This window comes from Pristis pectinata, chromosome 4, assembly GCF_009764475.1.
Source record: "Pristis pectinata isolate sPriPec2 chromosome 4, sPriPec2.1.pri, whole genome shotgun sequence".
Lineage (NCBI taxonomy): Eukaryota > Metazoa > Chordata > Chondrichthyes > Rhinopristiformes > Pristidae > Pristis > Pristis pectinata.
Window position 1 is genome coordinate 46,100,625 of NC_067408.1, and position 26,746 is coordinate 46,127,370.

General features: G+C 38.5%; 1 protein-coding gene across 3 annotated transcripts in view; it reads right to left on the reverse strand.

The window, feature by feature from the left end:
* Positions 1–26,746, reverse strand: part of nsd1a (nuclear receptor binding SET domain protein 1a) — a 152,406-nt gene that overhangs the window by 81,513 nt on the left and 44,147 nt on the right. For all 3 annotated transcript variants that reach the window (XM_052013553.1, XM_052013554.1, XM_052013555.1), the window contains exons 6-8: positions 6,891–7,041; positions 2,904–3,004; positions 624–1,791 (exon numbers count right to left, since the gene is read on the reverse strand). In XM_052013553.1, coding sequence (XP_051869513.1) covers positions 624–1,791; positions 2,904–3,004; positions 6,891–7,041 — 1,420 coding nt within the window. The remainder of the gene's footprint in view (positions 1–623; positions 1,792–2,903; positions 3,005–6,890; positions 7,042–26,746) is intronic.

Consider the following 26,746-nt stretch of genomic DNA (forward strand, 5'->3'; position numbering starts at 1 on the left):
AGTCCCCAAACAAAACTATTTTAGTACATGTTTCAATCAACAGAAAAAAATATAGGTCTACACCTTATAACCTTTAAAGTTTTCTTTTCTTAAGGAAAAAGAATCTTTTTGACTCAAACTAACTCATTATTTCCAATTCTCCTGCCATAATTCTGCATCAATTTCTTTGTTCACTTTACCAATTTCTTTGATAGATGCTTCAACTCTGTAAAGTCTTTAGAAAATGGTAATGTTATACTAATCTGTTGCTTTTGGTGTTTTATAAAATAAAATGGAATTTCAGAGAACTAAGTTTGAAACTGGTTTGCAATTTAGGAGTGCAGCCTTTTTGTGTATTATTGTTGAAGATAATTCTGAAGGCAGAAGAGCACAATCTCTAATGACAGGCTCTGAAACAAACTTTACTAATTAGTACATATAACAATTTTGAGCTTCACGGATAACATGAGGGTGTTGTAGGGTTGTGTTTATTTCAAAGTAAAAGAGCAAATTTATAGATTTACAAACAAATCTAGAGGCTGTGCTTAGCCTTTCTAGGATTACACAACATGGAATCATTTTGAAAAGTTCTTAATTAATTTCAATCCAAAGCTTGTGTAGGATATTGTGAAAAACATTTTTACCAGGTGAAGAGGTCAGTTGTGTAAGTATTGCTTCTGCTTTAGCCCCAAGTGGTGGTTGTGGTACAGAATAAACTTGTCGAGTATGCAGACTGCTTCTACGATTCCATCGCTTCTGTAGAGTAGTGTCTTTTTTACACTCCTGTGAATCTGCTTGTGTCGGAGCACGAGGGAGAACAGGTTGTTTTGCTGGCAAGGACTGGTGATATTCTGTGGTTGGAATAGATGAACCCTCTTTTGCAGATGAAGACTGGAACAGTTCCTTTGCTGGTAAAGACTGGGATTGATATTCTGCAGTCTTGGAAGGGGACTGATCTGCTGTAGGTGCAGACAGGCACTGTGCTTCTATACCAGTGCACTGGTGTTGTTCCCCTGCTGCTGTGGACTGGAATAGATTGTCTGCAGGAATGGACTGTGATTGTTCCCTTTTAGGAATGGATTGCAATGACAGTTCTGATGTGGTCTTGGATTTTCCTAATTCAATTATGGACTGAGGGTCTGTGACATGCTTGGGCTGGGATTTTTGTACCACAGGCACAGACTGGGCACCCTCCCCTCTGGGCATGGGCTGGGCACCCTCCCCTCCTGGCAACTTCCCCTCCCCTGCAGGCATGGGCCTGGCATCCTCTTCTCCAATCACGGGCTGGGCACCCTCCCCTCCGGGCACCTTTCCCTCCCCTGTGGGCATGGGCCTGGCATCCTCTTCTCCACTCATGAGCCTGGCGTCCTCTTCTCCACACATGGGCCGGGCACCCTCATCTCCACACACGGGCCAGGCACCCTCATCTCCACACATGGGCCGGGCACCCTCATCTCCACACACGGGCCGGGCACCCTCATCTCCACACACGGGCTGGGCACCCTCCCCTGCGGGTGCGAGTGCACACTGTTTCAGCACAGGTTTGAATGGAGCTGGTTTTACTGCTGACGTAGAGAGGGCTAGCTGTGAAACACCTTGGACTGCCACAGGGATGGGCAAGGCTTGACACAGAATAGATTTTGGTAAGACTGAATCTGCTGCAAGTTTAGATGGAGTGGTCTCCTGTGCAGGAGATGTTTCTAGGTGATTCAAATTCTTTTTGTGTCGTCGTCTCTTTGATTCATTCTTGCAGCTTCTAAAATCCTGTATTTCTGTTCGATGTGTTGTTTTTTCTAAATAGTCTGATGTGCCCTATAAAATAATGATTATTGTCTTAAGGTTTAAAGACATAAAACTACAAAAAACTTCCAAACAGAAAATGTAGATTATACTGTGATCATAAATTCAACATTAAATTTGTGCCCTTTGTATAAAAGCTGAACCACAACTCTGACTTTCTCAGAAGGGAAACTTGCATCGACACTGGTTTCTCAATGCAGTAAAACTCCTCAATGCTTCATAAGCACATCAAACTATGACAGACACAACTATTAAAGGTGACCACAGGAACAATGTGTGGAGCTGGGGGGGTGCTGGGGGTTGAAGAGAGACAAGGGAGCGGGGACAAAGTGGGGGGGGGGGGAGAGACAAGAGGGTGTGGGGACGGTGCAAGAGGAGAAAGAGACGGGGGGAAGAAGAGAAGAGGGAGGGGGGAAGACAAGAGGGATGGGGTATGGTGTGAGGTGGGGATGGTGTGAGGGGGGAAAGAGACAAGGAAGGACCAGGGACAGTGGACAGGGGGAAACAGTAAGGAACGGGGGAGAGGGGGGGTAAGAGTAAGTGGCGATGGAGGGGGAGAAAGTGAATGACAGCTTGTATATTTCACTCAGTAGGTAGTTTGAAAGGGTTCATTATGCCTGCTTTTTATCATATTTTAAGAAAACAATATTTTATCATTTCATGCAATTGTCTTGGTGTAGTTTCAGGTTTTTTTATGAGCTCTGGAACACAACGAGAGGTTTTATATTGTAACTAATGGGAAATACCGTTTTGATTTGCGAATTAACAAAACTTTTCCAGGACTGCAACTCCTTTATAAATCAAGAGATATCTGAATATGCACCTTGAGAAATGCAAATCAAAACTGCAGATGCCGGAAATTTGAAACAAAAACAGAAAATGCCGTAAACGTTTAGCAGGTTAATCAGCCGCTAAGGAAAGAGAAACAGAGCTAAACTCTTCAACATGAAATGTCAACTCCATTTCTCTTTCAACAGATGCTGCTGTATTTGCTGAGTGAAGGTGGTGTTTTCTGTTTTTATTATCCATTCTGCTCTTCCCCACAAACAACACTTTTAATCGACCCCTCATACCAAAAAGAATCCCAATCGCCAAAGATTACACACATAAGGATTATTGCATACCTGATGAAGGGGAGGTTTCAGTTTCTTTTTTGAAATAAACAACTGTTCATAATCTTCTGTTGATTCCAGAAGTTTTTTACTGGGTTTCCTTTGACGTTTGCCTTTAGTGATGATTTAAATAAGAATAAAAGTTATATTAAAAAAATATACATGGACACAATCAAATGTTACCAAATTCCCAAATATTGGGATAAATGACTAGAAATGTTATTTTCAGTTAGGAATTAAAGATATCTAATATAAGCCATGGATTATGGAGATAGCTCATTTACCCCCACCCACGTCATCTGACTCAAATATAGGTCCTGTACAGTGGCTAAAATATAGTAGACACAGGAGTTACTTTTGACCAGTAAGGTCAGTGGTCACATGCTATTTTCACATTGTGGCCAACAGTCCTTTCTGTTTCAAAACCAGTCGGGGTTTACACATTCTGCCATTAACATCACAGGTATGCAGTTCTTCGAGAAGTTTGTGTAGAAATCCATGTGCCAACACTTCCCACTGCACTCTACTGAACGAAATGAATATCCTGCTTTTGAACAGAGTATCTCCATGACATCATGAATGCAGATGTGACATATGGCATGTGTCAACTATCACTGAAACCTGAAATGACCTAGAGGCCATGAGAATTAGTGCCATTACTGTCTTCATTACTGCAGTAGCACAAGTCATGTGTGGGCTGTGACTGGTGTTTTATTTTTTTAAGGAGGTTATACATTTCTCTCACAGATCTTAGTCTCCAGATGTGCAGCTCCTAGGGTAAGTGCAGATTGGAGCATTGCTCCACTCTTAGGGTATAAGCCCTCTTGACTAGATCCCTTCTACCCCACTTCCTTCAGCCTCAAAGAGCGCCTTGCTTTTTGTCTTTATCCTTCTGTTGCTGTATTGATGCAGGTGCAGTGGGATCCCACCAAATCTTATAGAAAAAAATCAAAATAATAAGTAGCAGCCTTCTTGTCAGCGTTCAGCAAAAGTCACTCCATGGCTTTTATCAATAGTCTTCAGTTCTACTAAAAAAAAGTCACCTAAAATTTAGGTGCAACAATCTGCAAGCATCAAGTATCCCTTTAAATAGCTCAGGTGGGGAGTGAGTGGGTAGGGAGAATGAGCATTCCGCCTGCTGTTCTGACATTGTGTGATGGCAAAATTAGCTGCACTAGTACACTGCACCCTATCTGCAAACTTTGGGATGCATAAAGTGATCAACTTAGCAAGTAGCCAAGGTATGCTTATAATGGTATAACTGTAATTCATGATTGATATCCTTCAGAAACACAGACACAAAGCACTGAAAAACCCAATCCAATTTCTAAAGCAGCATACTGTAAAACTCTGAAAATCCTTTAGCTTATGCTTCAGAAATCCCAATGGTTTGGCACCTGGCTCACTTCGCTTCCCATGCTCCCTTCAAACACAGCTCAGCTCTGATCCCCTTGCTCCTTTTAAATTCACCAAGGCCCCATTTCTGCACTCCCTTTAAACTCACTGTGGTCCTGTTGCCACACTACTTTTAAGCTCACCAGGGCACTGTTTCCCATGCTTCCTTTAAACCCCCTGGGCCTCATTTTTGCATTCTTTTTAAACACACCAGATCTTGTTACCTGTGCTCCCATTATGCTCACCTGGTTCACTGAAAATTTATTATACCATTGTGTACCATCTAAAAAAGGTGAAGTGGAACTGTGTTGGTATATTAATAAGAATAACATTCAAGTATGAAAAATCTGTTAGTCCAGCACCAAAATCAGAGTGTTATTGTATTGGAATTGGTTTATTATTGTCACTTGTACCAAGGTATAGTGAAAATCTTGTCTTGCATACCGTTCATACAGAACAATTCATTACACAGTGAATTGAGGTAGTACAAGGTAAAACAATACAGAATGCAGAGTAAAGTGTAACAGCTACAGAGAAAGTGCAGTGAAGATAGATAATGAGGTGCAAGGTCATAACGAGGTACAGTAGATTGTGAGGTCAAGAATGCATCTTATCATATAAGAAACCATTCAATAGTCTTATAACAGCAGGATAGAAGCCATCCTTGAGCCTGGTGGAATGTGCTTTCAGGCTTTTGTATCTTCTGCCTCATTGGAGAGGGGAGGAGAGAGCACATCCCGGGTGGGTGGGGTCTTTGATTATGCTGGCTGCTTTACCGAGGCAGCGAGTATAGACGGAGTCCATGGAGGGGAAGCTGGTTTCTGTGATGTGCTGGGCTGTGTCCACAACTCATTGCAGTTTCTTGCGGTCCTGGGCAGAGCAATTACCATACCAGATAGGATGCTTTCTATGGTGCATCGATAAAAATTGGTGAGTGTCAGAAGGGACATGCCACATTTCTTTAGCCTCCTGAGGAAGTAGAGGTGCTGGTGAGCTTTCTTAGCCGTGGCATCTACGTGGTTGGACCAAGACAGGGTATTGTGATGTTCACTCCTAGGAACTTGAAGCTCTGAACCCTCTTGACCTCAGCACTGTCGATGTAGACAGGAGCATGTGCACCACTCCCCTTCCTGAAGTTAATGACCAGCTCCTTTGTTTTGCTGACATTGAGGGAAAGGTTGTTGTCATGATACCATGTCATTAAGCTCTCTATCTCCTTCCTGTACTCCGACTCATTGTTATTTGAGAGATGACATTTGGAGATGAGCAAATATTAAATAGTCACCAAGAAATCAAATAATGTTTTTGGAAAGAAAACTACTGCAGGGAGATTGAAGCAATTAATAGATGTGTTTAACAGGAAGCTGGATAAGTATGTAAGGAGGTGTGTAGGGAAAAAAAATAGAAGCTAACATGTATGGTTGAACTGAATGTCCCATTCTTGGGCTATACAGTATGTTCTATGGTACTCCCACATAATTTGCCAGCTGTCAACAAAGCTACAAAGAGCTTGCTGGAGAATCCAAGCTCCATTTAAACAAAAAGATGTGATTTGCTCAGTTGACTGTAAGCCTGACACTTAGCACCTCTACTATTTAAATATAGACACAAACTGTAATATAGAGTCATGGAGCAACACAGCACGGATACAGACCCTTTGGTGCAACCAGTCCCTGCCGACCATGGTGCCCACCCAGCTTGTCCCAATTTCCTGTGTTCAGCCCATATCCCTCTAAGCCCCGCCCCTCCCTGTATCTATCCAAGTGCTTCTTAAATGATACTATTGTACCTGCCTCAACCACTTCCCCTCGCAGCTCGTTCCCTATACTCACCACCCTCTATGTGAAAAAGTTGACCTTCAGGTCCCCTTTAAATCTTTCCCCTCTCATCCCAGATCTAAAGAGTCCTTTGTAGTTAACTCAATAAATTCATATTATTTTGTCTTTTGGTGTTGGGGTGCTCTGCCATATCTCAAAGATAGTTCTATGTAATCACACGATAGATCTACAAACTTGCCTTTACATCGGAGAAACTAAATGCAGATTGTTTGATCGCAATCCTGGGTTCAACCTATCCCTTTGTCCTCTCTAACTTAAAGCTAATAATTAACTTGTTTTCTCTTTCCCAGCTCTGACAAAGAATCTTCATGAAATTTTAACTGTTTCCCCTTCTACAGATGCTGTCTAATCTGTTGATTAATTCCAGTGTTTTCTTTTTTAAATTTGTTTGATGTTGTGCATTCTGGAAAGGGATGTTTGAAGCATCGTTGTACTAATCTGTAGTAATTATGCACGGAGGGTCGTAGGTCTCAATAAACTACAGTACTCTGTTGGCAAACCTTCCCATGTTCCATAATGCAGTTATTTGTTTCAGATTCTTTACCCAGATTAAGATATCTTCACCTGGTTAGATAATTTCTCTAAGTTCTAACAAAGCCAGTTTCTCAAACTGTGCGAGGATTCTACATTCCAGTAATATGTACATTTGTAACCCTTTTGTTATCACCTCAATTAGAGATTATTCAGGTTTGAGTGTAACACCCTCCACATTTTCATAAAATTGAACAGTTTCTAAGCTCACCATAGGATTGGGAACACTCCTTACCTAATGTAAAGATCTGTTCCAGTTCGGTAATACTGGACTGTGTCTGTTCCACTCTTTTCCATTCTTTTGGTTCAGCTTTCTCTTCAACATTGTGGGTGAGAACCAGCTCATCCATCTGTTGGATACAATGGTCTGCATCCTGTGTTCTTATCTGTGAATGAAGATGTGCACCAAAAGAATAATTTACAAAATGACAAAACTTGACTATTATTTATAAATATGGACATTAAAATATTTTTTAAATGAATTCGAATTAGAACAATATTTTTCCAGAATGAAATTAAAAATGAATTCTTTGAACATGGTGCAATTACTAAATCCATTCACTTACTACCAGCTTAGAGCCTAGCAGATGAAAGATACTCATTTAGTCAAAATCAGCAATGGTTGTCAGAAGTCTGCAGCATCTCATTTTAGGAGCACATATTGGGATTGGCAGCTCAACTCCAGAGATATGTACCTTCAGTTTAACTGTGCACCAAGGACCATACTGCTAAATCAAAGTTATTTATTCTTTTTAAGTTTTAAATTTAAAATTTTTAAAAAATTTTTTAAAATGTTATTTACGGCGTGGTAACAGGCCGTTCTGGCCCAACGAGTCCACACCGCCCATTTTAAACCCAAATTAACCTACCCGTACATCTTTGCAATGTGGGAGGAAACCGGAGAACCCAGAGGAAACCCACGCAGACACGGGAGAACGTACAAACTCCTTACAGACAGCGACGGGAATCGAATACCGATCGCTGGCGCTGTAATAGCGTCGCGCTAACCGCTACGCTATCGTGCCACCCTGTGCTCTGTGATCTGACATTGACCCCCTCTAGTTGTTAGAGCTAGGAAATTTAGTTATGAATCCAAATCCTATATTTTTAAAATGTTTTCCCCCCATATTAAGAGTTTCTGATTTGGAGAACAGACAACAACTCAATAGAATGGATTTGAGTTTGGCAGAAGGATTAAGAACCAGGTAGACAGTTGATTCATCTGGAAGGAATGTCTTATAGTTTTAGATATGAGAGGAGAAAGCTGTTGTTAAATTAACTAGTTCCATTGGGTCAACCTTCGATTTCCAAAAACCAGTGAATAAACTAACATCCTTGAAAGGGGAAACATTAATTAGTAGGATCATCTTGGTACATATTACTGAGGAAAAATGTATTAAGTAATTTAGCAGTTATACTCAAGCTTCACAAAGGTAAAAACAAAAGGCTACAGCAGGTCTCTGTCCAACTCTATGATTGGAAAAGGAGCAGCTGTCCTAATTAAAAAAATCTTAGCTCACAAATAGAATCACATAGGGTGGAGCAAAGAAACAGCACTGGACAAAAAACATTGGTGAGAGTAGCTTACAGTGCTCAAAACGTTGGTGGTAACATAGGGTATGATATAATTCAGGAAATTAGAGGTGCATTTAACAAGGTTAATATAATAACCATGGAGACTTTACATATATGATGGGGCAAAACAAATTAGCGGGAGGACTAATTTGTTTAGCGAGGTCAAATTCATGGACCACCTGAGAGATGATTTGGGATCAATTATGTTTCACAACTAACTAGGTATTTTATATCTGGTATTGTTCAATGAGAAAGTGCTGATTAATAATCAGCTAGTTAGGTCATAGAAGAGCAATCATTATAAAGACAAAACCTTATGTAAAGGCAAAGTGATGTAGTTAAATCTCAAACCAGGCCTTAAATCTAAACTAAACAATGTATAAAAGGTAGGAAGCATGAGTTGGCTATGGTTAATATGCAATTATAGGATCATAAAAAAAGCAAGGAATAACATTTGAAGAATTAATACATAGCTTACAACAAATATACATCCCTATAAGGCACAAAAAATATGGTTTAATGGCTAACAAGTTAGAGATAATATTAGATCAAAGGAGAAGGCTTATAAGACTATGAAGGAGAGCAGTAAGCCTGAGGATTGGCAAAATTTCTGCAAGTAGCAAGGGAGAACTAGTGGTGCAACAGTCAGTGCTGCTGCCTTAAAGCACGAGTGACCTGGTTTCAATTGTAACTTCTGGTGCTCCGTGTAGAGTTTGCATGTTCTCCTGTGACCCAGTGCTCTGGTTTCTTCCCAAATTCCTAAAGTCTGCTGGTTAGTAGATTAACTGGTTCCTATAAATTGATGAGCATGGGAGGGAGAATAAGAAGGGGAATGGGATTTATGGGATTGCTCTGAGAGCTGGCATAAACCCAATGGGGCAAATAGCTTCCTCTTGTATTCCAATGAAAACTGAAACTAATAAAGGGAATGAAGAATAGGAGAGCAAGCTAGCTTGAAACAAAAGCAGACTATAGGTATGTAAAAAGAAAAGGATTAACAAAAGTTAATGTGGGTCACTTGAAAACAGAAACAGGAAAAATAAAACTTCAGAATAAGGCAATACAGAAATTGAACAAATATTGTGTGTTTGTCTTCACAGAGGTCAAGCAAAATCTCCCAGAAATGGTGGAGAACAGCAGGTCAAGAGTGAATGAGGAGCTGAAAGAAATTAGCATTTGTAAAACAAAAATGGAAAATTTAATGGGACCAAGAGCTTATAGATTCCTAAGACCTCATGATCTACATTCCAAGGTCTTGGAAGAAGTCACTTAGAAGTGGTGGATGCATTGGACGTCATCTTTAAAATTCCACAGATTCTAGCACAATTACCATAGATTGGAAGGTATCAAATATAACCCCACTACTGAAGAAAGGAGGGGGAAAAAAGGGAACTACAAACCGAACAGTCTGACATCATTATGCTTGAATCCATAATTAAATAAGTAGTAACAAGATACTTAGATCATAAAATGAAGATTGGACAGAATTAACTTGATTTATGATGGGGAATTCATATCTGACTACATTAAGTCTTCTTTTGAGTTGTAACTGGCTGAATAAAAATGGAAAAGCCAATAGATGTGGTGCATTGGGGATAATGGTGTGGACTGCTGATTGGTTAATTGAAAAACCAAAGAAGAATAAATGGGTCATTTTCAGGCTGCCAGGGTGCGATGAATAAGAGGGATCATTGCCAGGACCATATTTGCTCACAATCTTAATGATTTGGACAAGAGTGTCACGTAATATCCAGATTTGTTGATTATACAAAGCTAGATGTCAATATGGTTTGCAAAGAGGATGCAGAAAACACCATTTTCTTACAAGCAGAGGTCCAGCATATTATGAGCTTTCGACATTAAGGGAATCAAGGGATATAGGGCTAGTGTAGGAAAATGGTACTAGAGTAACATGAAGGGAGTGACAGTTCAAGTGGAAGTACCCAATAAAAAAAAACTCAGTTAAAGACAATGTGGAGCAGGTGCAAGGGGCCAGATGCCTTTCTATTTTTCATGTCTCAGCAGAGAATGAAAGGTTGAACGGTAGTCAGCACACACATTGACAGAGCCATTCCTAGAGTGGCATAGGTGGAAAACACAGAAAAGTACATCAGATCTGTGGCAAGCCTGAGAGGATGCTAACTTGTGTGCTTTTCTGGGGTATGGTACTGAGATGATTGTTGACAATTTCCTTTGGGTAGAGAGTTATTGAGGGGCAAAGGTTGAGGGTGCTCCCGTTCAACCACTGCAATGTTTGTAAAAGCAATTTTTCCATGCTATCCAGGGCGGGATCAAATGGATAGTCCCAGTCTTTTTCTGTGGAAAGGAGCTCCATCAGTGTACATCATTTTGGCTGGTTTAAGTAGGGTAAACAGAATGAAGGAGTTCCCACTGGTAGATGTTCAAGAACCAGGGGATGCAGTAAACTGGAGCAGGTATAACAAAGATTCACCAGAATAGCTCCAGGGGCAAGGTATTTTAGATACAAGATGGGACTGAGAAGGTGGAGTAATTCTTGATACACCAAAGAAAGTTGAGAGGAGAAAAGACAGCTGTACATAATCACGACAGGTTTAAATTGGGATTAGACAGGGTAAACTTGAAGGAAACTGCTCCTATTAGTGGATGGTTCAAGAATCCGGGAGACAGATTTATCATTTTGGACAAAGAAATAAGGATTTCTTTACAAGGGGATGTAATGAATTTTCCCACACAAAGAGAGGAGTTATGATCTGAACTCATAACTCGTGAGCATGGTGAAAACAAAGAATTAAGGCTCAGGAAGATAAACTGGGTGGGTACTTGAATGAAAATAATTCGCCTGGCAATGGGGACTCAGTGAGGGAATGGGACAAACAGGACTGCTCACGTAGGAGCCGGCAGATTTGATCAGCCAAATCTTCCGAATCTGCAATTCTTTGACTTTAGAAACTTTATTAAAGCTTTGAGCTTATTTATTATTTCACAATAACTGTCAAGCTATTGTAAACTCAATGGATTAAGTACAGAAAACAACATGCAAGTTGACAGGATGAAGACTTGAGGGGGTGGAAGTGATGTCAGATATTTGGCAGACAAGAAATCTGAAATTTCAGTCTTTTCAGTAGTTTAATTCAGAAACTATTAAAGCTGATAGTGGTTTATTTGTCATCAGAGCCAAATAGCCAAAGTGCAAGGAGATTTGGGCACCAATCCTATACTTATAAATTGATCATTTTTAAGATCAATGATGTTGTTTGGATGTAAAATAGATTTTTGTTCAATCTCCCAAATTGATACAGGGTAAATATTATTTTAAGCAAATTATGCTGCCAAACATACAAAGCCTCAAGTCACAACGGCCTTCATTCTAAATTACAAACAATTATCGGCTTATTTCTGTTTGACAGCAGCCGGATCACAAACTAGGTCATCAATAAATACTAACAGGTGTGTTTTCATATGTCATATTAAAATATCAGCATCAGCATGGTTAAAATAAAACTTATTACTTGCATGGCCCTTAGAAGTGATCTAGATTGTCAACTTAGCCCTCTCAACACTGAGCTATAAGAAAAGCTGGCTCTGCTGTTACAGTCTCAACTACTGCAGTTAGCACCCATCGACTTGAATGCGACTAATACTGTCAACTGCTTGTTGTTGTCTGGAATGAACTCAACTCTCTTGAGATCAGTAGATGTGATGATTTAAATCATAAGGCACCTATGGTTGTGGAATTGCTCAACATTTTCTATGCAGGCAGAAGCGATTCATCAGGATGCTGGGTTGGAGGGTTTCAGCTATGACAGACTGTAGATTTACAAGGATGCTGCTGGGACTCAAGGGCCCGAGTTATAGGGCAAGCTAGGACTTCATTCCTTGGAACATAGGAGTTTGAGGGATGACCTCATAGAAGTATATAAAACCCATGAGTGGTATAGGTAGGATAAACGCACAGTCTTTTTTCCCCCGGGAAGGGGAACTAAAAACCAGAGGGTATAGGTTTAAGGTGAGAGATCCAAGGGGCAACTTCTTCATGCAGAGACTGGTGTTATATGGAACGGGGTGCCAGAGAAAGGGGTTGAGGCAAGTACAATAACAACTTTTAAAAGACATTTAGATAAGTACACAGGTAGGAGGGGTTTAAAGGGATATAGGCCAAAAGCAGGCAATGGGACCAGCTTGGTGGGCACCATGGTCAGAATAGACATTCTAATGACTGGATAGGGTGGGTTTGTTTTCCTTTGATCAGAGAAGGCAGAAGGGGGACCTGATTGAGGAATACAAAATTGAGGGGTACAGATGGCGTTGATGGCGAGAAACCTTTCTCCCCTTAGTAGAAGGCATAGATTTATGATGACGTGTAGGAGATCATCAGTGAGTTTGAAAAAAAATATTCTTCACCCAAAGAGTGGTTGAAATTTGGAATGCACTGCCTAAGAGGGTAGTGAAGACAGGTACTCTAACAACATTTAAGATATTTTTAGATGAGCACTTAAAACACCATGGCATAGGGTACTACAGGCCAATTGCTGGAGAATGGGATTAGTATATATAGGTACTTGAAGGCCAGCATGGAAAAGGTGGGCCAAAAACACATTTCCATGCTGTGCAAATCCATAACTCCTCCTTTCCTGTTTAGTAGGTGTATACAGCCAACCCCTGCAAAACAGGGGAAGGGGGGTACGTTGCATTCCCAAACAACAGTTGGTATCACAATTTTCCATAATGCAAAGCCTTTTCATCTGCACAGGGTCAAGAAACACAATTTGAAAATAAATAGTGTGTGGATTTGTTTATTTTCACCCACACACTCCGTGAGAGTGAATTTCATTCCGTATCTCAAATTCTTGGGTGATGATTAGCAAATTCTGCAAAGGCAAATTTCCGTAATGCGAATGGCCATCACACAAGGGTTGCCTGCACAAGGTTCAAAGTGAACTATGACTGCTTTTGTTCTCATATGCTGCATTAAATAAAGATTTTTCTCCCAGCTTGATTACTACAGTGCATGAGATTTACGAGGACTAGAAATATTTGAGGGTAGGTGAGGGTGATAAAGGATGTTAGCTTACAGAGACTGCTAGGCTGTTTCTCAGCTCGCCTGTATAGCAACTCTACCATTATATGGACTACAAGAACCCAGGACTATTGTTATTTTTAGTTCCCAAATTTAAGGTAGTTGTGAAAAAATGGGTAGTTTAGAGGGCATTAACAGTCAAGCATACTGGAGTCATTTATAGGTCAGACCAAATCAGGTCGTAGTCTTCCTTAAAGCACAGTGAAAGCAATTAGACTTTGATAATCTGGTTATTTTTCCCAATGCTAATCCAAAATTACCAAATGCTCCAGATTCACATATCAGGACAGGAGTTTTCTTTCTGAAAATTCTAATGCCAATGCACAAGACCAATTTCGTTATATGGTCCAGATTAATTATTTCATATCCAAATTACTAATCTGACAAGGCAAGAGATATTACTATCTAAAGAGGAATTTGACCCTTCAGCTGTTGCCAATTTATCTTCATTACCAAGAAAATACAATTTTACCAAGAGTTTCATTTTCAATTTCTTTTTTAATCATTTCATTGTGTATATATCTAATAAAAAGTTTCCCAGCACAGTTCAAGTAGTGAAATATAATCAGAATTAACCCTCCACTGAACTTGTCTGACATACAAAGAGTACTGGAAAAGCATGTGAAAACAAGGAAACAGCTGTAGTTTCAAATAAATCATCTCTACTATGACAATTAGGGGTAGGCACGGTAGTGTAGCGGTTAGCGTAACGCTTTACAGCACCAGCGACCCGGGTTCAATTCTGACTGCTGACTGTAAGGGGTTTGTACGTTCTCCCCATGTCTGCGTGGGTTTCCTCTGGGTGCTCTAGTTTCCTCACATATTCCAAAGACGTATGGGTTAGGAAGTTGTGGGCATGCTATGTTGGCACTGGAAGCGTGGCGACACTTGCGGGCTACCCCCAGAACACTCTACGCAAAAGGTGTATTTCACTGTGTGTTTCAATGTACATGTGACTAATAAAGATCTTAATCTTAATAATCTTCAAGATATCATGTGTCCTCCTAGATCAAATACTACGACAATATGCATGCACTGCAGGATCTGGTGAGCGATGGGATGATTACACCTAGCGGAATTCCATTTTCAAAACTGATAATTGATGATTAACCTTCACACAGTTCAAAAAAAAACTATTTCCATCATTAGTAATAAGAGTTCATTAATGTGTAAAGTGCAATGAATGAAGCATGTACTTTCTGAAGTACTTCAGATGCTTGTTCTGGGTTAGAACTGTGAATAATTAGTTTGAACATTTAAATGAACGATTGTACAGTATGCTGAGATTGAATTTGAGGATCATCATAACAAATGGTTAAACTGTAGTAACATATTAGTTACTGCTGTCTCATTTACATTATTGATCACAAAAAGATTCAGAGGAAAACTGCCCCGAATTCTCTGGTTAAAAACGATTTAAAAGCCTGCACATAGACGCAAAGTAAGTAGATTTTACATTGCAAAATTTGCAAACCTTGTGTAATCTAACAGGATGATCGCACTATTGAACAAGTGAATAGTCAAATTTATTGGAATTTAGAAGTCAACTGACAAAGTCTTTGTTTGGTAGGTGTTGTGCTCTGGGGCAATTCTAAAAGAAAACAACCTGGAGTTTATTTGCCATGTCAAAAATATGCACCAGTTGCATACACTGGCTGAAAACGTCACCATTTTGGAGAAAAATTAATTCCTTGAAGATGTAGTGACTAAGGAGCTTTTGAGGGAAAGAAACTTTGGTAATTTATGAAATGCTTAAGCTAGCAGAATAGCCAGCAAATTAATATGCCTGCATTGCTCTGCAGTAATTAAAGTTCTGCAAATATAATTGTTCTTCAATGCAATAGTTTATAGTCTCACCTAGAAAAATACCAATGGACAGGTAAAGGACTTGAAAGAAATGCATCTTCATCTGCTGCAATTGCCACTTATTGCTCATCATTTGCACGTGGCCACTGATTATGCATTAGTTGTGAAATATGGTACATTTTCCAGCAATGCTCATGCCAACAAAGCCCTTTCTGTTTTAGAAAAAGCTGTCAGCCAGAGCTGATGGATTTACATGGGTCTCCCAATCTTGTTGCATCTCCTGCATTTTACAAGCTACATTCATGTACATTGGGATAGCAACAGATTTTCTTTCTGAAGCAGGTCACTTCGAAGAAAGCAACAAAACTAAGCAATGTTGTCAATGATGATGGAAGACAACAAAAACTGTTTCACTTGCTCTGTTACTGCAAATTTTGGGAAGATTTCTGTCATCATTTTGCAAACATAAAACAAATGCACTGTCACTCCACTTAGCTCTAAACCCTAAGTTGTTGATACAAACAATGCTCTGAACACAAGGCCTTTTCTTTTGCAATGAATGTTTTTGCTTCAGGATTTCAAAGCAAATTGCGGGGAACCATATCACACCATGTGCAAGTCAGGGTTAATGGATCAGGATTTGTTTCAGCCAAACAAAAATTTTCACCATTTATCAAGGCTCAGATGTCACAAAGTTACAGCACAATAAAAATATTCTGCCTGTATTGCCTCTAACATTACTGCCAGGTGAACATGGTGATTTAAAGCATGTACAAGTTACTGATAAATATTTTTATTTTGACAGGCTATATTACATGAATGGTCACTGATATGATATAATCTGTGCTTGTACTCATAATACTGTAAAATTCTCAAAAACTAATAAAACATTCTTAAAATAAAATTTATCTGCTAAATTAAAAATTCTGACATACCTATGAATAATCTGAGAGACAAAGTAGACATTCATAGTGTAAACCAATACAAGGACACATGCATCTGGGAGTTCAAAACCATTTTTAGATGAGACACCCACGAATAGAGTATTCCTCTAATCTGCAACGTGGTTTTAATTCTTGACCATCTGCATCAGTCACATCAGGTAAAAGATCAGATTTTTTTTTAAAAATGGCATTTCTAAGAATCTACTGGATCACTATCACTTAATCCTAAATGCATTCACATTTAGCATTGCTTAAGGAAGATATTTTAGCTCCTCTAGATTTCAGCAACTGCTTTATACCGAATAAATGTTTACCACACTCAATGGCAAGGTTTCCATTGTGGAGTAAATATCTATAATTTCATTGCATATTCCAAGATACATTATAGCATCAGTTATAGAATTCTATAACTACATTCTACTATCATCATGGTGATTTCTTTGCTCAATCCACACTACATTACTTCACAAAACGATATTCCAACAGTGATGAATTTTCTAACCAAAGATTTTCAACAAATAATCATGTTCCTTGATTTTTTTCCTAAAATTCATTGGGCTTGGTACGAGAAAAAGTTTAATTCTTTACAGTGGCAGCTAACAGTTACATCTTTTTTTAAGTGGACTTTGTGGTTTTATTCTAATAGATACAAAATGAAGTTGTTAACAATTCAGATATTATTTTAAAATAAAGAAAGCAGTCTTGGAGTGCAGCAGACTCAAGAGCATGAGCTTTGGTGAGCAAAAGAGCTTTGGTAAGGAGGGTGATTAGTAAATGAAAATAGGTGGGTATTACTACTGCTTTAATTGTCTCAATTAATTAAATTAACAGTAAAAGATAGGATAGGGACTTCAGATTGTAGTAGGTTGTGCTTAAGAGTGGAATAAAGCCCCTAGCGTAATAGTTACCCCCTTTAGTTTAAAGTACTAAGTGCAATTCAAGTGCCATGACAGAACTGTGCCCCATGATATGTTCCTCCTGCACTATGTGGCTTATCAGGAACATTTCCAGTGTCTCTGGCAACATGTGCATGAAGTGTGTCCAGCTACAGCTCCTGACTGACGTACTGGAGTTTTGGATGGTTTTACTAAGAAGCATCCACGATGCTGAGGACAGCGTAGATACCACGTTTAGTGAGCCAGTCACCCAACATTAACTGGATGTACAATCAAATCAGAAAAGCAATGGGTGACCAACAGGCATGACAGGAGAGGGGTTCCCTGTGGCCAGCCCCCCTCAAACAGATGTACTGTGCTGGATATTGTTGTGAGGGATGGCCTCTTGAGGAAATCAGCAATAGCCAAGGTTGTGGCACCACAGATGGCTCTTCTGGAAGGGAGGGAAAAGACCACAAGAGCTGTAGTGATAGGGGGATCCAACTGGAAAGGGAAATGACAGACATTTGTGGCCACAAACAAAGTTCCTGAATGTTATGTTGTCTCCCAGGTGCCAAGGATGTTTCAGTATCTGCAGGACATTCGCAAAGCAAAGGGTAAACAGACAGGAAGTTGCTGTCCACAATGATACAATGCAACACAAACTCAGAGCTATGGCATAAAGAGCAAGACCTCTACCAGTGGATTTCTTCCAGTGCCATGTGCTACTGAATATAGGTATTGGAGGATAGGCAAGGGGATTTACAGAACAATTTTGTCATCCAAGTAGTTTGGAATCCATAAGGTTCTGCCTAAATGGGTGGTGGAAGCTGGTACTGCCAATGTTTTAGTAGTATATTGTAGCACTTGAATTGCCAAGGAATAGAAGGCTACGGATCAAGTGCTCATAAATGTAATTATTGTAGAATGGGTAATTGATGGTCGCCATGATTACGGTAGGCCAACAGACCTGTTTTTATGCTGCATGACTCTATAATATTCCATGCAGAATTGATAGGGAGCAAGTACAATTATAGACAAAAACATCTGCAATATATACAAGGTTCTAAAGAATTGATATGTTCACTGTACAGCTAACAAGACACTATTTAACATAAAGCACTTTGGAATGAACAATCTTACAGTTTAAGATTCTTAGTGCTTAAATATTTGAACTATCACAGAAAAAAGTGGAATGCCCTTCCCACAATCCTGGAAGCATTAAATCAAACACTGAGATCACGTTCTAGCTATGAATTCTGGTAGGAATAGGCAAAAATAAAAAGGATGGAATAAGGTCCTAAATATATTCAGGAGAACTTTGTTTATCAGTACAGATCCAGCCTAATGATTTAGGAATTATTGTTGGATCTGATTTTGGGTAATAAGGTAGATTGCGTGGAAAATGGCAATAGGGGAAGATAGATAGAAGAGTGATCATTGCTTTGTAAAGTTTAGTTCAGCAACCAAGAAAGGAACAATGTTCAAATACAAATCGAGGGCCAATTTCAGTGGGTTAAAAGCTGATTTCAATTTATTCTAATAATAAAAAACAGTAAATACTGGAAACATAACTTCAGGAGGACATATACATACCAGTGGAGTGAGCTGAGACATAGATGATCAAATTTAATGCCAAGAGCTTAAAGTGATTGATTATTATCTCCCCTCTTCATTCTTCCCATGTAAATCTCTCTAATTACCCAACTGCAATAAATGCCACACAGAGAGAAAATTGAAAGGGGGTAGGGGAAGAGCAGGGAGAAAAGGGCAAAGTACACTGGAATTGTCCTATAGACATTTACATTATGAAATATTAAACTTATCCCATTTAAAGACCTAGTTCACATGTAACTATACAGTCTGTACAAAAAGAATTCCTGAAGAAATGCTCAATCTTAGTTAAAAAGACTTGATGCTGAACCCTGACACAAGAGATTCTGCAGATACTGCAATCTGGAGCAACACACAAAATGCCAGAGGAACTAAGCAGGTCAGGCAGCATCTATGGAGGGAAATAAACAGTCAACGTTTCGGGTTAAGACCCTTCATCAGTCTCGACCAGAAACGTCGATTGTTTATTTCTCTCCATAGATGCTACCTGACCTGCTGAGCTCCTCCAGCATTTTGTGTGTGTGATATGAATCCTAATTTATTACCAAAAAAAATAATGATGGCTCTTAAGATACCTTTGAAACAATTTTGCAATGCTATTGCACCTTCTTACACAGTTCCGCTCATGAGCATTAGAGATTTTTCACAGTACAGGGAGGAATTCAAATCATAGTCCAGCCTTTTACTGAACTCCCTCTAACATTTACCTAGCATCTTTGCATGTTGATGATCAATGTAATTTAACAATACGTTCTTGAGATTCTCTGAATCCAATCTCCAAATAACAGGAACTTCATTTCAAAATATGAAAGCCATGCCAGTGCTACAGAAAAATGCCTAGAAATTGGATCCATTTGCTTACGTGTCCTTTTCTTTTAAATGTACAAATAGTGCATAGACAACATTTAGCTCCTATTTCAAAGTGGTTGAACCCAGTTCCTAAAGTCCCATCAAAAAATTGGACTGGGGCATTCCTGATTACAATTCACCCCGACTCAGGTGTTGCTTTCATCATATTTTGTGCATGTGTTGACCTTAATGTGCTAATTTTCATTACTCAATAACAGAAATTGGAACAAAGGGTCACAACTTACAATCTTTGTAAATAACTAATAATGAGTACATAACATTTACAATGTTGAACTAAGTGAATTAAAGTGACTCCACAGGATGTAGTTTTGAATAAGTAGAAAAAGCATCCTCTATTATTGTTTTAAAAAAAATCAGCACTGGCAACCCTCTGTAAAGATAGAAAGGTTTGTTTACTGGTAAATGTAATCCAGCGACTCCTTGATCTCTGATGATTGATTGATAGGTAGATAATTAATTGATAAATATCGATTATAATGAATTTTTTTTTGGGGGGGTGAGTCAAGAAGAAAGCAAGAAAATTGCTGCAGGAAATCAGCGTGCCATTACTCCCCTTCTCTGAATTGGTTATATACCTTTGATAATCTGCGCACATTTTAATCCTAATCTTATTCTGTGAGTACACCAGTCAGGTTTTAATGCTCTTGAAAAAGACATGGGCCATGGCAAAGATTTCTTAAAGTTTTTATTTTGCAATTTGTGATTTTCTATTTGCGTCAGCGTTATGTGCAACACATATCCAGTGCACCAGAAATGCAAAAGTTTTAGCAATAATCTATGATTTAATTATGAAAATACGGCAAGAATCACTGGACAAAATTAAGAATGAATGGGAAAGTGAACTCCAGACATCTTTACCTACAGAGACATGGAAGAAAATTCTTAATTTAGTTAATACTTCTTCAACGTGTGCCAGACACTCTTTGATACAGTTTGAGGTAGTTCATAGGACCCATATGTCAAAAGATAAGATGGCCCATTTTTAATCACCATATAAATCCTATATGTGACAGATATAAATCGAATGTGGCTTCTCTGACACATATGGTTTGGTTCTGTCCTCTTTTGGAAAAATATTTTTAACATTATCTCAGCTATACTGAGTATTGATTTACAACCTCACCTTATCACTGCAATTTTTGGATTACCAGGGATAGAGTCTGGCCATTTATATGCTTCCGCTTACCGTATGATTGCCTTTGTTACGTTAATGGCCAAATGATCCATTTTGCTTAAATAGAAGGATCCAATACCCCCTACTACTTTTCAATGGTTCTCTCAAACTATATCATGCTTAAACTTGGAAAAAATTAAGAGTGGTACTGTTGATCCTTTGCTTAAATTTGAAGATATCTGGAGTCCATTTATTCAATATTTTCACATGATATAGATCCCTTTTCAATAACTTTCCAATTTAGAGGAATGGACTTGATGACATAATATTGCTCTGTTTCTATTGAGAAATTTCAGTCCAGTCTTTTTTTAAATTTTTTTTCAGTTTGGTTTGATATATTGTTTATAATTTTTCTTATTGATTTGGGGATTTTTTTTTCCTTTCTTTTATATACACAATAAATCTTTTTCTTTCCTTTCTTTTATATTATATTCATTTACTAAGAGATCGTGGGATCTACAGACTTTTTTTATATTTGTCTATTCTTTATGATTATATATGACATGATTGTTCTCCTGATCTCTTTGTATTACATGTAGGAACATCGATGTTATATATTAAACTGTATTAATTTGGAAACTAATAAAAAGATTGAAAAGAAAGAAAGAAATGCAAAAGTTTCTGGACACCCAGTTCTAAATTTTTTTTAAAAAGCATACAGTAACAGTAGTAACACCAGTAAATTGTCAAAACAACTTAATTAAAAACATTTGAGAACATACTTACTGAAATCATCCAGGACTAAGAATGCAATAAATACCATGCCTTAGCGAAATATAAAATTGACAGAAAATAACATCCTGAGACTACACTTCCCAACCCGTTGCAGCCATATACCAGAGAGTAGCAAGGCGAACAGGAAAATTAACAGGCAACAAATGGGGATAATGCTGGAAAATTCCTCTCCACCACCTCAGACATAGCAGTCCAATTGACACCTTAACAATGCATACATTAACTATTAATCCACTTATCTTTTGTGTGATGTGATCCCTGCCCCATCTAAAACCCAGCCTAGCTCCCTATTGAAAGCAAAGGATCAGTACATAGTGCACATGCCAGCAGCACATTGCAGAGGCTTCTTGTTCTCTGGGAAAAGAACAGCCCAATATTTAGCCTCTTTCTACTTTTATATTGTTTAAAAAGCATACTCTCCAATCTGTCATGCTAAAATAATCAACTGGTACACAATCTAGTCTTTTTGTTTTTATAAGTACTTTCATCAAGTTGACTGAAAAACTGAACTGAGATAAACAGCTCTTAAAACCACATAACTGAGCTCCCTTAATCTGAAGTTATTCTTGTAGCTCTCCTCTGAACCTTTTCCAAGGTCAATTTATCAACCACTACACAAAGGGACCAAAACTGGTGAAATATTCAAGGTGTGGGCTAATCAACCATCTATACAATGACAGAATAATCACATTTTATATCAAGTGAACAGCTATATTAATATAATCCCAAGCAGTCACCTATGGCTACAGCATCGCTACATTGGTCATGAATTTTCAGTAATCTGTGCACATTTTAGTCCTAATCATATTTTTTGTCATTAACTTTCAGTATCATAATCCTTACCGACAAACAAGTTCCAACTTGATCCTATCGACATTTATAAGGGTTAAGTGACATTTGTTAGGGTTTGGACCACACCATTTAAATTTTTATCTTTTTATCAATTTAAATCTTTTTGCACTATACCAATCTGCAGTTTCACCCTTATTAAATTTTAGTACCATCTGCAAGCTCATGCACTCCTCTGCCATCATCACTGACCAGTTCAGTCATAAAATGTCAATAGTGGTGCAACACCAAACCCTAGTGGACATGTAACGTCACAAGGCTAAAACATTAGTGTTGACTATGTTTTGCCTGCAGGAATGGAGTAAATTCCTAATCTATCCCATCAAGTTCTCACTAATCCCACAAAAAATGGTGTTATTTTATGATGTAACCTAATGTGAAGTACAATGAGGCAGATATCTTCTACTACCCTGGACATGCTATTTCTTCGAGGCCAGATCCCAATAAGTTGACATGGTCCCGAGCAACACAGAGCATCTCCATTTACAGCCTTCTATGCTGACAAGAAAGGCATTTAAGGGGGCTTTATGGCTCGACTCAAACTCAGTGGTTGTTAAATATCCCATTTAAAATTACTGAATGTATCTTGTATTCAAACTCTCAGAATCAAATCAGGATGTCAAAAATTAAAAAGAAAAAAAAATAAAATACCACAATCAAAACCATTTAAACTAACTCAATTAAAACAAAAATCCTCATGTACTTTTCTTCCAGCAATTGATCTCCCACATATGTGCATGTACCAAGCTGGAGAATTCCTATGTCTGAGAAAGTTCACCTGCCCTGTTGGGTTCCAAGAGGTTCCCCCATAGACAGCACTGATTTCCTGCAGCCAGAGGGCTGCTGAGCAGAAAGTTGCACTACAACCTGTATTCAGGAATTGTTGAATCCCCAGGCAAATCTGGACAGGTGATATGTTTCAGTATCAAAAGCCTTCCCAAAATCAGGCAGATATATGTCAACAGTTTACACTCATCCACTAATCTAGTAACTTCCTTATGGGAGTCCATAATGCTTGAAAAACTTGACCTTCATTAGTGGACACCATGCAACATAATTCAAATGAATTTGTTTTTTCTGATGGTTATAAAGAACATCTTTAAAAGAGATCCCATTCAGCCTCCTTAATCAAAAATGGGGAGGGGGGGAATACCATTTGTACTTGTAATTTGGGATTTTCTTTACCAGACAAGATGGTATTTATCACATCGTTTAAGAGCCACAAATTAATGAGAATCAACCAAAGGCATCAAATGATCCATAATTAACAGCTCAACCTAGGAAGTTTATCCCATAATGACTTTCAATTGCCCTGTCTTTACTTGTCTTTCAATTCCCAATAAAGTTGAAAAAAGCCTCTTCGTATTATTACTGCAATTGTCCACCCACCCCACCAAATATCCTTTACATACTGTATTCAATTTAACTTGATAGGTGCCCCTGTTCTACTAAGAGTTAAATTTGTTAGTTTGTCAGAGTCTTCCATTTCAAATTTTGTGTTCATTTCCCATCAACCATGCTGGTACCATAAAGCAGTGCGTCTTTTAACCCTAGTAGAAGCATGGCTTTCTTTGGTTTGAAAATGGTTTTGAGGATAGCCAACTTGACAGACGTACACACCAGTACAAATGTCCAATCTACCTTTGCTAAACCTTCAGTAATATTCCCTCTGTTACCAGCATTAGAAGAGCTTTAGCCTTTGCCAACCCAATAAGTCCAATTACATTACCTGGGATCTATCAGGATTCCTGGACTCAAAGAAACAAAGAGTACAATGTCTTGAATTAAACTCGTACTTTTATCATTCTCTTTACCTACTGCCTTCTTTCAGTGCATTTTCTGCTTAATTGTTTAAATGAAACAGTGTACATGGACTACTTAATCCACATGAATATAACCATAAAGTACCCCTGTTAAGCACCCTGACAAATCAAAGTTAGCACATAGAGTGTGAAGGGAACATCAAATGTAGAAACTAACATCCACAAAAATCCAGAGAAGTTACTGGTCAACTAATTCCTAAATGAATAGCACAAGTGTTACAAATTCATCGATGTTTAAGCACAAGCTAACTGCTTTAAAATAAAAAAATCACTAAGCCTTCATCTGAGGTACACTAAAAGGTGAGGAACCAACTCTGGGGTATAATGACCATTTCAGGTTGCCTTGCTGATAAAACACTAACAAACTAACAGTTTGAATTCATAGTTGGGTCTGAGAATTCTCTTTCCCATAACACAATTTGCAATCCCCAAAACTAATTCTGTTTGCAAGCAATTAATTTAAGAAATCTGTAGAAAATTGTATACATCTGTGTATTTGAATGTCACCTAGTTATTAAAGCTTGTGTGAGAGAATGCAGATTAAGCACGTTATATAAATAGTACAGAGAGTAGAGTAGTCTTAATTTCCAATGCAATACAATTCCATCCTGTGAACTAAAATATTAAAAGAACTGGCTAAAACTGGCATTTGTCAAGGTACAGTGAACTAGTCTATTTAAAAAAAGTAATACTATTCATTTCATCTCTGCTCTATAATTTGCAGGTCAATGACAAACAATGCTAATGAGTTCATAAATGTTATCCTAAGCAATTTCAATACACAATTCAAATAATTCATTGTTTTTAGAACAAATTGAAATAGACAAAGCACATTAGAGGATCTCCAGCAATTTTGCTTGTAACCACAGTATGCGAGTTATGGAAAATGCACACCTCTAGTTGCAAAACTCCACAGATCCAACTATTTTAGCTGTTTGTGATAGGACAACCCTCTGATCCCAGGAATTAGCCCATTGAATCTCTTCTGGACTGCCTCCAATAGTGGTACATCCCATCTTAAAATAAAGAGGGACCAAACTACACAGTTCTCTAGGTGCGGCCTCACCAACACCCAATGCAACTTTAACAATGTTTTTCTATTTCTAAACTCCAAACCCCTTGTAATGGAAGTTAAAAATGCTGTTTTCCTTCCTAACCACCAGCTGAACCTGCACACTAACCTCTTACGTTTGCACAAGAACACCTAGATCCCTCTGTATGGCACTCACTTGCAATCACTCTTCATTTAGACAAGTCTCTCTTTTGACTCCTTCCTACACAAGTGCATGACTGTACTCTTTCTTACATTAAACTTCATTTGCCAAGTTTTTGCTCACTCTCACAACCCATCTACATCCTGCTGGAGTTCAAATATCCTCTTCGCAGCACATCCTCCCATATATTTTCATGTCATCAGAAAATTTGGATACCTTGCAATCTGAACCCTCCTCCAAGTCATTTATAGAGATAGTAAATAACTTAGGACCAAGACTGATCCTCAAGGTACTTCACTAGTTATATCCTTTCAGCCTGAAAAAGACCCATTTATTCCAAATCTGACTTCTGTGATAAACAGTCTTCAATCCACATCGGCACACTTTCCCCAAATATTGTGAGCTCGTATCTTGTGCACCTGTTTTTTTTTTTATGTGGCACCTTATCAAATGCCTACGGGAAACCCAAATATGTTTCATCCACAGATTCCCATATCAATTCTAATTTTAAAATCTAAGAATTTTAATAGATTTGTCTAACATGAGCATCTTTTCATAAAATCAGGTTGACTTGGTTTGACTACATTAAGCTTCTTTCAGTAATTAGCCATTTCCTCTTTTACAGGCTCCAGCATCTTGCCAACATAATTTCCTGCTTTTTGTCTCCCTCCATTCCTGAACGAGGAAAACACATTTGCTACGTTTTCCAATCTGCTGGTATCCTCCCAGAACCCAAGCCAGTTTTGAAAATCTTCAATCCATGGCTCTACCATCTCTGCAGCCACTTCCTATTAACCCCTTCAATGCATCGATCAGTTCCTGATGACTTGTTTGCCTTTAGTCCCATTTGCTTTTCCAATATTTTGTAACAATCCCTATCACAATAGATAAATTCATGAAGTAATGGTTTTAATTATCGGCCATTTCTTTGTTTCCTGCTATTGGTTGCCCAGTCTCACCCTCCAGGAGTTCCACTTGCCTCAGCCACTGTCTTCCTTTTTAGATATCCATAAAACCTCTTGCTACTTGTTTGGCTACTACTTACTCTCTCCCTCCTTATTAGCTTTTTAACCTTTTGCTGCTAGCTCCTGAAAAATGCAGTTTTCTGATCTACCAATAGCTTTTAATCACTTTGCATGCTCTAATTTTTGATTTAATGTCTCCCTTGACCTCTTTTATTAACCTTAGATGGCTCATCTTTATCACGTAGTCCGTCTTTCTAGTTGTGATTAATTTCTGCTGAGCATTATGAACTAGCTGAATACATCAGAACATAAGCATTTAATTGAAGGACGGTATTTAGCAAAGTCAGAAGAAAATCTGGAGTGGACGTGTACTCGTCAATATAAAAGACAATGAAGAGAAGGAATTGAAAAGTACAAATAAATAATGGAGTGAGAGCAGAGAAAAGGCGGTTGAGGCGGTTGGCTCTTAAATAGAGAAAGCTTGTAAACAGTGCGAGGGAGGTTAGGCAGGTGATAGAGAAGGGACGTGCTCAGACTGACGGTTTGAGATGTGTCTATTTTCACACAAGGAGTATTGTGAACAAAGCG